The 16,070-nt window shown below is 51.6% G+C and overlaps 1 protein-coding gene across 1 annotated transcript in view; it reads left to right on the top strand.

The window, feature by feature from the left end:
- The window catches only part of THADA (THADA armadillo repeat containing), a 906,435-nt gene that overhangs the window by 155,310 nt on the left and 735,055 nt on the right, over nucleotides 1-16,070 (top strand). The window contains 1 exon segment of the mRNA XM_075341438.1: nucleotides 1,945-2,106. Within this exon segment, the coding sequence (XP_075197553.1) occupies nucleotides 1,945-2,106 (162 nt within the window).

The following is a 16,070-nucleotide window of genomic DNA, read 5'->3' as shown; positions in this document are numbered from 1 at the left end:
CTCCCTCTCGTTCTCTCTCCCTCCCTCTCGTTCTCTCTCCCTCCCTCTCGTTCTCTCTCCCTCCCTCTCGTTCTCTCTCCCTCCCTCTCGTTCTCTCTCCCTCCCTCTCTCGTTCTCTCTCCCTCCCTCTCGTTCTCTCTCCCTCCCTCTCTCGTTCTCTCTCCCTCCCTCTCTCGTTCTCTCTCCCTCCCTCTCTCGTTCTCTCTCCCTCCCTCTCTCGTTCTCTCTCCCTCCCTCTCTCGTTCTCTCTCCCTCCCTCTCTCGTTCTCTCTCCCTCCCTCTCGTTCTCTCTCCCCCCCTCTCATTCTCTCGATCTCCCTCCCTCTCATTCTCTCGATCTCCCTCTCTCCCCCCCTCTCGTTCTCTCTCCCCCCCTCTCGTTCTCTCTCCCCCCCTCTCGTTCTCTCTCCCCCCCCTCTCGTTCTCTCTCCCTCCCTCTCGTTCTCTCTCCCTCCCTCTCGTTCTCTCTCCCTCCCTCTCGTTCTCTCTCCCTCCCTCTCGTTCTCTCTCCCTCCCTCTCTCGTTCTCTCTCCCTCCCTCTCTCGTTCTCTCTCCCTCCCTCTCTCGTTCTCTCTCCCTCCCTCTCGTTCTCTCTCCCCCCCCTCTCATTCTCTCGATCTCCCTCTCTCCCCCCTCTCGTTCTCTCTCCCCCCCTCTCGTTCTCTCTCCCCCCCTCTCGTTCTCTCTCCCCCCCTCTCGTTCTCTCTCCCCCCCTCTCGTTCTCTCTCCCCCCCCCTCTCGTTCTCTCTCCCCCCCTCTCGTTCTCTCGTTCTCTCGATCTCCCTCTCGTCCTCTGTCGTCCTCTTGACTTCCCTCATTTTCTCTCGTTTACTCACTCTCTCCCTGTTAGTCTCTCTTGTTCTTCTTTGCTCCCACTCTCTCGCACCCTCTCTCGTTATCTTGATCACTCTTGTTTTCTCTCTCCATCACTGTCGTTCTTTCGATCTCTTTTGTTCTCTCTCTACTTACAGTCTTCATCTGCTGTACTTTAGGCTATGTGTGCACTAGAAAATGGACTTTTCTTAAGAAAAATCCGCACCCTCTGGCAGAATACCGCACCTGCGTTTTTTGCAGCGGTTTGCCACGGTTTTGCCTCGGTTTTCCCGCGGGTTGGTTCCTGCTGTTTTTTACCATTTATCTATGGCAAAAACCACAGGTACCTGCAGAAAAGAAGTGACATGCTCTTTCTTTTTGCTGCAGAAATTCTGCAGCAAAACCTGAAGGGGAAAAAAACGCAGTGTGCGCACACCATTTTTTTTTTTTTACCATAGGTTTTGCTGGGAAATGACTGCAGAAAGGTTATTCATGCAGCAAAACCGCGGCAAAAACCGCAGCGTGCGCACAGGGCCTTAAATGGATATTCCCATAATTGCAAGTAATATCTTTGTAATTGTTGGGGATGTGGTTTCTGGGATCCCAAGTGTACCATATTGGATTCCAATCTCCCGTTCTACTTTTTCCCTTGTCTATGGGACTGCCGGTGAATGCAGAGTACCGTGCTTGGCTATTTCCAGCAGTCCCATAGACAGTGAATATGCACACCGTCATTATATTAGATGGGACTCTTCAGAGCCTTGTTCTCAGGATTGGTGGGTGATCCCATCGATTTGGACCCCCAGTGATCAGTAAGTTATCCCGTCTTGTGACTAGCGGATAACTTTAAATTGTGAAACTTAACTTTTAAGCTTTATTACCATCTCAAAAGTGAAAAAAAAAGAATCTAATACTGACGTGTACAGTATATATTAGTTATTAGCCTGTTGCAATCATATTTTTGCATCTGTCCTGAAACGCGTCGCTCTTAGGTTGAACCATGTAACCGCTGTGCCTTTTAGCCGTTTTGGGCCCTGTTACCTAAAACAGTCAGGGCACAGAGGTGAAGTCTCAGACAAAGCAGTTTTCGGTTGACTGTCCCTCGCTGACTATTCCCATTGTTTCTCCCAGAAGCTGCAGCTCAGTTGCACATAATAATGAGTGAGATCAAACCACGGGACACAAATGATTACTTCACGCAGCCAAGAATATTACAGAAAGAATATGACCTACATTCCCAGGCCCTTCCAGAAGACCGGGTGCCGGCCAATACCCTGTGTGCAGAAATGAAAGGTAATGACATGTAATTACAGCAATTAAAAGCCTTATTAGTCGTCTACGTCGACGAGTTCATTGATGTCCTGAATATTCATTATTCCATAGAGTTGTTTGTTGCTGGCCCATATTCGGGGGGGGAGGGGGGGACACTGGTGCAGGTTTAGGCCACGGGTCACGTGTGACAGCTTCTCTGCCCGCACTTGTCGTAAACAAACTGCGTTTATTCCTCTTTTTTTGCCCTTGTCAATTTGCATTTTCCTTCTGGTCTCACTCGGCTTTGATCAGCGTCTTTTTCCTGTAAGGAGAGCAGACAAGTCGAGGAATTCCATTTTTTTGCCGCTGAAGATTTAGCAGCATGGGTTTGCTTCTCTGTATTGTACTAGGCCACTGTTTAAGGCAATATGAAAATATAATCGGCGCCAATCAGTGGTATACTAGGAGTAATGAGGGTTGACTTCATACACCTGCACATACGGGGGAGGGGAAACTCAAGAAAAATGGCACACGGGGATGGGAAATTCAAGAAAAATGGCACACGGGGATGGGAAATTGAAGAAAAATGGCACACGGGGGATGGGAAATTCAAGAAAAATGGCACACGGGGGATGGGAAATTCAAGAAAAATGGCACACGGGGGATGGGAAATTCAAGAAAAATGGCACACGGGGATGGGAAATTCAAGACATATGGCACACGGGGATGGGAAATTCAAGACATATGGCACACGGGGGATGGGAAATTCAAGAAAAATGGCACACGGGGGATGGGAAATTCAAGAAAAATGGCACACGGGGGATGGGAAATTCAAGACACATGGCACACGGGGGATGGGAAATTCAAGAAAAATGGCACACGGGGATGGGAAATTCAAGAAAAATGGCACACGGGGATGGGAAATTCAAGAAAAATGGCACACGGGGATGGGAAATTCAAGACACATGGCACACGGGGATGGGAAATTCAAGAAAAATGGCACACGGGGATGGGAAATTCAAGAAAAATGGCACACGGGGATGGGAAATTGAAGAAAAATGGCACACGGGGGATGGGAAATTCAAGAAAAATGGCACACGGGGATGGGAAATTGAAGAAAAATGGCACACGGGGGATGGGAAATTCAAGAAAAATGGCACACGGGGGATGGGAAATTCAAGAAAAATGGCACACGGGGGATGGGAAATTCAAGAAAAATGGCACACGGGGATGGGAAATTCAAGACATATGGCACACGGGGATGGGAAATTCAAGACATATGGCACACGGGGGATGGGAAATTCAAGAAAAATGGCACACGGGGGATGGGAAATTCAAGACATATGACACACGGGGGATGGGAAATTCAAGACATATGGCACACGGGGGATGGGAAATTCAAGACATATGGCACATGGGGGATGGGAAATTCAAGACATATGGCACATGGGAGATGGGAAATTCAAGAAATATGGCACACGGGGGATGAGAAATTGAAGAAATATGGCACATGGGGGATGGGAAATTCAAGAAAAATGGCACACGGGGGATGGGAAATTCAAGAAAAATGGCACACGGGGGATGGGAAATTTAAGAAAAATGCTACACTGAGGATGTGGAATTCAAGAAATATGCTCTCCGTAGCTTTAGTTTACTTTTCTCTGTATAAAGATATGATGAGAACTGTACTGAGTGTGAGAGAGAAGCATATACTGAGAGACAGGTAAACGTGCGCTGGGGAAAAGGCAGGCGGACGTGTGCACCCCTGGGAGATAAGGAAGGCAGACGTGTGCACCCCGGGAGGAAAGGCAGGCGAACGTGTGCACCCCGGGAGGAAAGCCAGGCCGATGTGTGGCCCCAGTGGAGGAAAGCCAGGCCGATGTGTGGCCCCAGTGGAGGAAAGGCAGGCGGACGTGTGGACCCAGTGGAGGAAAGGCAGGCAGACATGTGGCCCCAGTGGAGGAAAGGCAAGCAGACATGTGGCCCCAGTGGAGGAAAGGCAGGCAGACATGTGGCCCCAGTGGAGGAAAGGCAAGCAGACATGTGGCCCCAGTGGAGGAAAGGCAAGCAGACATGTGGCCCCAGTGGAGGAAAGGCAAGCAGACATGTGGCCCCAGTGGAGGAAAGGCAAGCAGACATGTGGCCCCAGTGGAGGAAAGGCAAGCAGACATGTGGCCCCAGTGGAGGAAAGGCAAGCAGACATGTGGCCCCAGTGGAGGAAAGGCAGGCAGATGTGTAGCCCCAGTGGAGGAAAGGCAGGCAGATGTGTAGCCCCAGTGGAGGAAAGGCAGGCGGACGTGTGGCCCCAGTGGAGGAAAGGCAGGCAGACGTGTGGCTCCTTTGAAGGAAAGGCAGGCAGACGTGTGGCCCCAGTGAAGGAAAAGCAGGCGGACGTGTAGCCCCAGTGGAGGAAAAGCAGGTGGACGTGTGCACTCCGGGGAGGAGAGGCAAGTGGACGTGTGCACCCCGGGGAGGAAAGGCAGGCGGATGTGTGTCCCAGTGGAGGAAAGGCAGGTGGATGTGTGCACCCCGTGGGGAGGAGGCAGGTGGATGTGTGCACCCCGTGGGGAGGAGGCAGGTGGATGTGTGCACCCCGTGGGGAGGAGGCAGGTGGATGTGTGCTCCCTGATAGCTGGGGGGCATGTTGCGGTCCACCCTGGGAAGAGGGAAGGGCAGGCCTAGTATCTTTGAAAAGTCAAAACATTTTTGTGTAATGTGAAGTTGTGCAAAAACTTAGCAGGTTTTGGCATTTCAAGTTGGAATCAGCTCCTTCTTTCTTGGGCAGGAGATGGGACTTGCCATGCTCTTCATATTCAACAGAAATCCCGGAAATTTTTACAACAGAAATGCTGCTCCAGTCTGACTCTCTAACTGAAGTAACATTTTTAATGAGGTTCTTAAAGGGAATCTGTCACTAGGTGTTTGCCACATAATCTGAGATCAGCATAATGTAGAGACAGAGACCCTGATGCCAGCAATGTGTCACTTACTGGGCTGCTTAGTGTAGTTGTGATAAAATCACTTTTTAATTAGCAGTAGATTATCATTACAGGACTACTTAGTGTGCTGCAGGTAGTCCAGCATATTCATGAGCTGTGTATGACTGCAAGATCTGCAGCAGAGAAAACAGTGATTTTATCTGAATGACCGCAAATAGCTCAGTAAGTGACACATCGCTGGAATCAGGATCTCTGTCTCTACATTATGCTGCTCTCAGATGGAGGATCAAAAACTAGATCCCCCTTTAATAAATGCAGTGCATTGTACTGGCTAGCCCTTCATTAATACGGATGTGCACAACCCCACTATTAATAAATGATGAGCCTGATCCATCATTTTCAGTTTTGTTTTTTTTTGTTTTTTTTTTTGTTTTTTTTTTTTGGGTATTGCTTGGCCTTTTTTGCTCAAAATTCTTCAAAATTGCACTTGTTGTTTTTTTTTTTTTTTTTAGAAATATCCTATTTTTGTCTTTAACATTTCTTCATCGTTCCTATGGGAGACCCAGACCATGGGTGTATAGCTTCTGCTTCCGGAGGACACACAAAGTACTACACTAAAAAGTGTAGCCCCTCCCTCCGAGCATATACACCCCCCTGGATAACCAAATATAGCCAGTTCAATGCTTTGTGTTCAGGAGGCACACATCCACACATGCATTCTCATCTGATTTTGATTTTTGGAAAGAGTTTGAAGAAAAGCGGGTCCCGGCATGTCCCTTCTCACCCCACTGTGTCGGCGGTGTTGTTAAGGTTGATTTCAGGCTGGAGCCTTACATGCCGCGCTCCTTCACCATCCCTCGGGCTCTGGCTTGAAGTGGGAGCCAGCACGGTTCTCCCTGCCTTGCAGGAGACTGGTCTCCATCCGCAGCCCTTTCAGGATCCTGCCGGACGGAGCACTTATCCCTCAGGGACCTGGCCCTGCGTCTCACAAGCTAAGTATCTGAGACGTTATTATCGGGGGGTCCCTTGTACTTTATTGTTGGGGAGAGTGTGCTGTGTATCTATTCTGACATTTCCGGCCGGTTCTCTGGTTTTCACCTGAGAACCGCGCCGATGGTGCCTGCTCGCCGGCCGTATTGTTAAATTTAGGCCCCGGCTTCGCCTGAGGCCTAGTTTCGTTTTCACTGCCCCTGCATGCCAATCATGCAGAGGGACAGTGCGGCTCCGCCCAGCGGCCGTTCGGCACAGAGGAGGGACACTCCTCTCTGAGGAAATATTCCCTCCCCTGTATATCTCCTTGGCCCTCCGGATCCTGCTCTTAGAGTAGGCCCCGCCCCCTCTCCTCGCTCCGGCGCCATTTTATCAGCGTTCTTATGCATGTCTGCATAACCACATTGTGACAGCGATCGGCACTGGCCATCTCTCTGGGGGTCCGGGCTGTGGGATCTGGAGGGCACAGAGATGTCCCAATGTCAAACGGTCTGGCAAGCCACAACCTCCGGTTGTGGACCTGCTTATATACTCTGCGTATATACTCTGCTGGTGGTCATTCTGGCTCAGAGCCCCCACTTCAGCAGCATGTCTCACACGAGGAGCAAGGCTGCAAGGCTGTACTTAATATGCACTGCATGTAGGCTCGTACTGCCTGTACTGAGCACATAACCACATTGTGATGCCTGCTCTAACATGGTGGTGCCTCAGCCTGGAGGCTCATCCCCAGTGGTCCCTCCGGCTGCTCCGGCTCCGGTGGCTGAACCCCCGGCTTGGGTAGAATCCCTCCTCTCCAGGGGACAGATGTCCCGGACACTGCTGAACATGCATCAGCCCCCTTCTCAGGGCGCTTCTGCTGCTACGGCTCGCTCAGCAAAGCTCACAGAGGATTCTTCATCTGACTCAGACCCCGTCCTCCTAAAATGGAGACGCAGGGTCCCCTCTCCTTCCTCGTCCCGCGGCTCTGATTCACGAGCTGACTCGCAGGACAAGGAGGATGCCTTTACTGGGGGCTCGGACGCTACCTCCATGTACCCCATTGATCTGTCCGAAAGTGACGCAGATGCTAGTGATTTGATTGCGTCCATTAATTTTGTACTGGACCTCAATCCGCCTGTATTAGGGGAGCACCCCTCTCTGGCAGAAAAGCATCAGTATACCTTGCCTAAGAGCACAAGGAGTGTGTTCCTTAACCACTCCAGTTTTCAGGCCACTGTGACCAAGCCCAGAGCCTGTCCTGACAGACGCTTCCCAAAGCGTGGTTCTGATGACCGTTTTCCGCTTCCACCAGAGGTGGTCAAGGAGTGGGCTCATTCACCAAAGGTAGACCCTCCGGTGTCTAGAATCTCAGCCCGGACCGTTGTATCAGTGGCTGATGGCAACTCTCTTAAGGATTCCACTGACCGCCATCTGTATATGAGGCGGCAGGGGCCTCGTTCTCCCCATCTTTTGCAGCAGTGTGGGCTTTCAAAGCCATCTCTGCTTCTCTAGAGGAGATGCATTCCCTCACCAGGGACTCTATGCCCGAGATGGTTGCCTTAACTTCCAGGCTTCAGCCTTTTCATCCTGCCATGTCTGCCATGCTGGAGGCTCCGCACTGCGGTGGCTTCGGCCAATTCTCTCGCTATCCACAGGATCTTGTGGCTTCGAGAGTGGAAGGCAGACGCTTCTTCAAAGAAGTACCTTGCTGGGCTCCCATTTGCTGGGCCCAGGCTGTTCGGTGAACAACTGGATGAAATTATTCAGGAAGCTACTGGCGGGAAGAGTACTTCCATGCCACAAACCAAATCCAGGAACCTGTCCAGGGCAGGAACCAGTCGACGTTTCGTTCCTTTCGTTCCTCCAACTGGTCGTTCTCTAAGCCCTCGGCCTCGTCCACTAACTCAGCCAAGGACCAAAAACCCAACTGGCGCACGAAGCCGCGTCCTCAGAAGACCGCAGGAGCTGCTGCCACTAAGGCAGCCTCCTCTTGACTATCTGGCCGCGCCAGCCACGTCCTTGGTCGGTGGCAGGCTCTCCCGCTTGGCGACATGTGGTTTCAACACGTCTCCGATCAGTGGGTGCGGGATATCATCTCCCACGGCTACAGGATAGAATTTTATCCAGCCCGCCAAACAGATTTTTTCTGTCAACTCCCCCCTGCTTCAAGGCCGCCGCCTTCTCTCAGGCCGTGGCATCCTTGCAGGCCAACGGAGTAATTGTACCGGTTCCCGCCTGGGAACGGTTCAGAGGTTTCTACTCAAATCTCTTCCTAGTCCCCTAAAGGGACGGTTCCTTCCGGCCCATCCTGGATATCAGGCTTCTCAACAAGCATGTTCAGGTGCGGCATTTTCGCATGGAGTCTCTGCGGGTAGTCATTGCATCAATGACCCAAGGAGATTCCTTGCACCCTCGACATCAGAGATGTCTATCTGCATGTGCCAATTGCAGTTTCACACCAGCGTTGGCTACGTTTTGCAATCAGAGAGGAACATTTCCGATTCGTGGCTCTTCCCTTCGGGTTAGCCACGGCCCCTCGAGTATTCATCAGGGTCATGGCAGCTGTGGTTGCGGTTCTGCACCTCCAAGGGTTGGCATCCCTTTTCCTGGACGGCCTTCTAGTCAAGGCTTCATCCAGTGCAGACCGTCAGCGGAGTGCTTCACTCACTCTCGCCACTCTAGTCCAATTCGGGTGGCTTGTCTTTTTCCCAAGTTCACTCTGACTCCGACCCAAAAGCTCACGTACCTAGGGATGCAATTCGAGACTCTGCCGGCACTTGTGAAGCTGCCCTTAGTCAAACAGCAGTCCCTTCACTAGCGGTGTGCTCTTTGCTGAGGCCCCCGCCGTCATTCCATCAGGCACCTAATGCAGGTGCTGGGTCAGATGGTGGCGTCAATGGAAGCGGTTCCCTTGCCCAGTTCCATCTGCGTCCTCTGCAGCTGGACATTCTCCGCTGTTGGGACAAGCGGACTTCCTCCTTGCACAGGTTAGTGGCTCTGTCGCCACAGACCAGGGGCTCCCTTCAGTGGTGGCTTCGGCCCCTCTCTCTTCAGAGACGCTCCTTCCTGGCCCCGTCCTGGGTGATCCTCACCACGGATGCCAGTCTATCCGGCTGGGGAGCAGTATATCTCCACCACAGAGCGCAGGGCACTTGGACTCCGTCCGAATCAGCCCTCTCGATCAATGTGCTGGAAATCAGAGCTGTGCTTCTAGCTCTCTTGGCCTTTCACCAAGTTGGCGGGCAAGCACATTCGAGTCCAGTCAGACAACGCCACAGCGGTTGCCTAAATCAACCACCAGGGCGTGACACTCAGGCGCCTGGCAACTTTGGAGGTCCAACGCATCCTTCAGTGGACGGAGGATTCCAGGTCCACCACATCCGCAATCCACAACCCAGGCGTGGAAAACTGGGAGGCAGATTATCTCAGCCATCAAACTGTGGACAGCGGCGAGTGGGCTCTGCATCCGGCAGTGTTTCGGTCAATCTGCCGCACTTGGGGCACTCCGGAAGTGGATCTTCGCTCCCACGATCCTCAGGCCTTTGCAGCAGACGCGCTGTTTCAAGATTGGTCCCAGTTTCGTCTGTCTTACGTGTTTCCCCCTCTAGTTCTTGCCCAGAGTCCTGCGCAAGATCAGAATGGAGGGCCGTCGGGTCATTCTCATTGCTCCAGACTGGCCCAGGCGAGCTTGGTACCCTGACCTGCTCCATCTGTCCGTTGAGGTGCTGTGGCATCTCCCGGACCATCCAGACCTTCTCTCACAAGGTCCGTCTTTCCGCCAGAATTCTGCGGCTCTCAGATTGACGGCGTGGCTCTTGAGTCCTGGATCTTGACGACTTCTGGTATCCCTCCTGAAGTCATCTCCACTATGACTCGGGCTCGGAAGTATTCCTTGGCCAAAATCTATCACAGGACCTGGAGAATTTTCCTGTCCTGGTGTCACCCTTCCGGCCATGCTTCTTGGCCTTTTTCCTTGCCGACCCTCCTGTCCCTTCTACAGTCTGGTCTGCAGCTAGGACTATCCCTCAATTCCCTCAAGGGACAGGTCTCGGCACTGTCAGTGTTGTTCCAGCGGCGTATCGCCCGGCTGGCTCAGGTGCGCTCCTTCATACAGGGCGCATCTCACATCATGCCGCCTTACCGGCGGTCTTTGGATCCCTGGGACCTTAATCTGGTCCTCACGGCTTCCAGAAACCCCCCTTTGAGCCTCTTAGGGAGGTTTCTTTGTCTCGTCTTTCACAGAAAGTGGTCTTTCTAGTGGCCATAACTTCCCTTGGGAGAGTCTCTGATTTGGCTGCACTCTCTTCGGAGTCACCTTTTTTGGTTTTTCATCAAAACAAGGTGGTTCTCCGTCCGACTCCGGACTTCCTCCCTAAGGTGGTTTCTCCTTCCACCTTAACCAGGACATTTCCCTGCCTTCTTTTTGTCCGGCTCCTGTTCATCGCTTTGAAAAAGTGTTGCATACTCTGGATCTGGTGCGGGCGCTCCGGATCTATGTGTCTCGCACCGCTGTTCTTAGGCGGTGCACCTCTCTTTTTGTGCTGACCACAGGTCGGCGTAAGGGCCTCTCGGCTTCCAAGCCGACCCTAGCTCGTTGGATTAGGTCGGCCATTTCCGATACCTACCAGTGTACTCGAGTGCCTCCCCCGCCGGGGATCAAGGCACACTCGACCAGAGCTGTCGGTGCCTCTTGGGTTTCAGGCACCAGGCTACGGCTCAGCAGGTCTGTCAGACTGCCACTTGGACTAGTCTGCATGCCTTTTCGAAGCACTACCAAGTGCATGCTCATGCTTCGGCAGATGCGAGCTTGGGCAGACGCACCCTTCAGGCGGCTGTCGCCCATTTGCGAAGTTAGGTTTCGCCTACTTCTCAGTTTTCTGTTTATTCCCACCCATGGACTGCTTTGAGACGTCCCATGGTCTGGGTCTCCCATAGGAATGATGAAGAAAAAGAGAATTTTGTTTACTTACCGTAAATTCTTTTTCTTATAGTTCCGTAATGGGAGACCCAGCACCCTCCCTGTTGCCTGTTGGCAGTTTCTTGTTCCGCGTATTATCACCGGCTGTTGTTGTAGACAGAGGCTCCGGTTGTTCCGGTTCTTGCTCTATCTCTACTTGTGGGTGGCTACTCTCCTTCAGCTTTTGCACTAAACTGGCTATATTTGGTTATCCAGGGGGTGTATATGCTCGGAGGGAGGGGCTACACTTTTTAGTGTAGTACTTTGTGTGTCCTCCGGAGGCAGAAGCTATAAACCCATGGTCTGGGTCTCCCATTACGGAACTATAAGAAAAAGAATTTACGGTAAGTAAACAAAATTCTCTTTTTTTATTGCCTTTTTAAAGCAAAAAGTAGGATTTTTGTGTACGCACCGTAAAATCTCTTTCTCTGAGTTTTCATTGGGGGACACAGGACCATGGGTTATGCTGCTGTCACTAGGAGGCTGACGCTAAGTAGACAAAAAAAGTTAGCTCCTCCCTAGCAGTATACACCCCGAGCCGGAGACGGACTCAGATCAGATTGGTGCACAAGCAGTAGGAGGAGTACCAGAACCACCATACATAAGACAAGGTCATAACTAAAATAATTTAGCCCTGCGAACAAATGGTCTAGGAACATAAGACCACTGAAAATGGTAGGCAAAATGCAATTAAACAACCAAAACCAAGCAGGGTGGGTGCTGTGTCCCCCAATGAAGACTCAGAGAAAGAGATTTTACGGTGAGTACACAAAAATCCTACTTTCTCTATCGTTTCATTGGGGGACACAGGACCATGGGACGTCCAAAAGCAGTCCCTGGGTGGGAATACGTAAGCACCGCAGATAGGAAGAAAACGGCCTCCCTCAGCGGGCTTGTACAATATCCGAATGCTCTTACCCTATTACAGGTGTGCGACTGCCGCCTGCAAAACCTTTCTCCCAAGACTGGCATCTGCCGATGCTTGGGTGTGAACATGGTAGAACCTAGTAAAAGTATGCAGGCTAGACCAGGTGGCGGCCTTGCAGACCTGATCGGCCGACGCCTGATGCCTAATCGCCCAAGAGGCTCCCACTGGCCGGGTAGAGTGCGCCCTTAATCCGATAGGCCTCAGATATGGCGGAACGGATCCATCTGGCAATCGTGGCCCTGGACGCCGACGTACCCCTCTTGGGACCAGAAGGAAGCACGAACAGACCGTCCGACTTACGGAAAGGCGCGGTCCTGGAGACATAAATTCTGAGGGCGCACACCAGGTCCAGGGTGTGCAAAGACTTCTCCAGGCTGTGAGAAGGACCAGGACAGAAGGACAATTTCTTCGTTTAGATGGAACGGTGAGACCATTTTTGGCAGAAAGGAGGGGTCTGGCCGGAGAACCGCTTTGTCCTGGTGAAAAACCAAAAAGGGGGAACGACAAGAGAGAGCTGCCAGCTCTGACGTCCTTCGAATAGAAGTGATGGCAACGAGGAACACCACTTTCCAAGACAGGTGAGAAAGGGAAGAATCCCGCAAGGGCTCGAAGGGAGGACCTTGAAGTGAACCTAGGACTAGATTAAGGTCCCACGGTTCTAGAGACCGACGATACGGCAGAGCAAGGTGGGCAACTCCCTGGATGAAGGTCTTAATCTGTGGGCGAGAAGTGAGTGGCTTCTGAAACAGGATTGACAGAGCCGATACTTGGCCCTTAAGAGTGGCAAGCGAGAGACCCGCATCTAGGCCTGAGTGCAAGAATGCCAATAATGACGGAAGGGAGAAGGCGAGAGGAGAAGAGATGCTGTGTTCCTCACACCACCGGAAGAAGACTTTCCACGTGTGGTAGTATATTCTTGATGAAGATAGCTTCCTGGCCCTAATCATTGTCTGTATCACCCTTGAAGAAAAACCAGCCTGAGCTAGAACCCAGGATTCAATAGCCAGGCCGTCAAATTTAGGACCTTTGAGTTCTGGTGGAAGGGAGGTCCCTGCCACAGAAGATCTGGACGGTCTGGAAGGCGCCACGGAGCGTCTGCGAGGAGCTGAGTGAGTTCTGCGAACCATGCTCGCCTGGGCCAGTCCGGAGCCACCAGAATGACTGACTGGTATTCCTTCTGCCTTGATCTTCTTGAAAACCCTCGGGATCAGAGGAAGCGGAGGGAAGATGTACGGGAGACTGCACTCGCTCCACGATAGGGTGAGGGCGTCGACTCCTAGCGCCAGGCGGTCGCGGCACCGCGCGACGAATTGTGGAACCTAACAGTTGAACCGGGAGGCCATTAGTTCCACATCCAGAGTTCCCCATCTGCCGCAGATCTGGTTGAAGACTTCCCTGTTGAGGGACCATTCGCCTGAGGCGAGGCCTTCCCTGCTGAGGAAGTCCGCCGCCCAATTATCCACGCCGGGGATGTGTACCGCCGAGATCAGGGAGTGATGAGACTCGGCCCAGTGCAAGATCTTCTTGACTTCTCGCATCGCCCTGACACTCCTTGTGCCTCCCTGGTGGTTGATGTACGCCACCGCCGTGGCATTGTCCGACTGGATCCTGACTGGGAAACCCTGTACTAGGTGCTGAAACTGCTGCAAGGCTAGCCGGATGGCTCTGATCTCCAGAATGTTGATCGGGAGACAACTCTCTCGAGGTGTCCATCGGCCTTGCGCTGTGTGATGCCGGAACACTGCCCCCCAGCCTTGGAGACTGGCGTCGGTGGTCACTATCCTCCAGTGGAGCGGGAGGAATGACCTTCCTATCGCGAGGTTGCGATGATTGATCCACCAACGAAGTGTGTGGTGGGTCTCCAGTGAAAGATGAAACCTGCGGTCCAGAGAAAAGGGAGATCTGTCCCACTTCCTCAGCAAGGCCAGCTGGAGAGGCCGGAGATGGAACTGGGCAAAGGGTACCGCTTCCATCGCCGCCACCATTCGACCGAGGACTCGCATACCAAACCTGATGGAAACCTGGCGCTGATGGCGGAGAATGTGGAGGCCTCGTTGCAGGGAAGACATCTTCTCCTGTGTGAGGAACACCCGCCCTTGGGTGGTATCGAATACCATGCCTAAAAAGGTGATCCGTCGGGCCGGGGTCAGAGAGGACTTCTTCCGATTGATCAGCCACCCTAACCGTGAAAGGGTGTTGATCGTGACCTGAACCCCAAGACGACAGTCCTCGAAGGATGAACCTTTGATCAACATATCGTCCAAGTACGGAATGACCATAACACCTCTGGAATGTAGGACGGACATGGCAGCCGCCATGATCTTTGTAAAGACTCTGGGGGCAGATGCGAGGCCGAAGGGAAGAGCCGTGAACTGGAAGTGGTCCTCTGCTATCGCAAAGCGGAGGAACTGTTGGTGGGAATGGGCTATCGGAACGTGAAGATAGGCGTCTTGAATATCCAGCGATGCCAGGAATTCGCCGACCTCCATGGACGCGATCACGGAGCGGAGGGACTCCATGCGAAATGGCCGAGGCCTCACTGACCTGTTGAGAAGCTTTAGATCGAGGACGGGGCGGACAGAGCCGTCCTTCTTGAGGACCACAAAAAGGTTGGAATAGAACCCCTTGAAACGTTCTGAGGGAGGGACTGGTACCACGACTCTGGCTTGGAGGAGAGATTCTATGGAGTGAAAGAACGCGAGAGCAAGCGCGGGGGACTCGGGAGGGCGATATTGGAAAAAACGTCTCGGTGGCTTTGATTCGAATTCTATTTTGTAGCCTGAGACGATGATCTCTCTGACCCAGGCATCCGCGGTCAAGGGGAGCCACACATGCTGGAACTGAGACAGACGCCCTCCCACGAGTCTGGCGCTGTTGTGCGCCGACTGCAAGTCACTTGGAGGAGCGACGACGGTAACCGGAGGAGGGCTTCCGGGCTGGCGGGGACGTGAACGCCAGGCGGGATTAGTCTTGAATGACGGGGTCTTCCTGTCCCTCGGAGGGGAGCGGGATTTCCGAGGTTGAGGTGGGGAGTTGAAGCTGCGAAAGGACTGGAAACGAGTGGTGGGGCGCCGATTCTGGACGCGCTTAGGGCGAAATTGGGGGAGGGGATGTACTCTTTCCTCCCGTCGCAGTGAACAGGAAAACTAACTGGAATCACTATATATATATATATATATATATATATATATATATATATATATATAGATACACCTACTACTATCCCCCAATATACATAAGATTGGCAGGTCCCATCAGCAAACATTGCTCGTCTGTTGTAGTAATACCGTACTTGTTCCCGTGAAGTTGGAACTTTGATTTTCCCCATTCCTCTGTTACTCCTCCTAGAAACCTGTCCATTGAGTGACAAATGGGCGTTACTATTCCAATTATCAAAGGGGCGTGCCCCTATACTGTCTTGTCGCACTGATTGGACAGGGTGAAGGTATAATTGTTACCCTGCTTGCTCCTAAATAGCAAATTTATGTTTATTCCCGGTGCCGAAGACACATTTTCTTTTTTTACTTAAACGAGTGTATTTTTGGCTAAAAATCATTTTGGTAATTATGTAATTAAAAATATATTGCATTATTTGCCTCCTATAGCTTCTGTGTTGCACTGTCTATTGCTGGCTGCAGAATGAGTTAACTGAGAATCAGTGAGTGAGCTCCTTCTGACAGTATTACAGGGGAATTTGCAGATTTGTAGCTCCTCCCAGCTGATTCATATTTACAGACCACATTATCAGCTGATTCATCATCATCAGACCAGATTATCAACTGATTCATTCTCACAGATCAGATTATCAGCTGATTCATTCTCACAGATCAGATTATCAGCTGATTCATCATCATAGACCAGATTATCAGCTGATTCATCATCATAGACCAGATTATCATCTGATTCATCATCACAGACCAGATTATCAGCTGATTCATCATCACAGACCAGATTATCAGCTGATTCTTCATCACAGACCAGATTACCTGCTGATTCATCATCACAGACCAGATTATCTGCTGATTCATCATCATAGACCAGATTATCAGGCGATTCATTATCACAGACCAGATTATCAGGTGATTCATTCTCACCGACCAGATTATCAACTGATTCTTCATCACAGACCAGATTATCAGATAATTTATCATCACAGACCAGATTATCAGCTGATTTTTCATCACAGACCAGATTATCAGCTCATTCATCATCA

The sequence above is a fragment of the Anomaloglossus baeobatrachus genome, chromosome 3 (assembly GCF_048569485.1).
Source record: "Anomaloglossus baeobatrachus isolate aAnoBae1 chromosome 3, aAnoBae1.hap1, whole genome shotgun sequence".
NCBI lineage: Eukaryota > Metazoa > Chordata > Amphibia > Anura > Aromobatidae > Anomaloglossus > Anomaloglossus baeobatrachus.
This window is presented reverse-complemented; position numbering and strand designations above follow the sequence as displayed.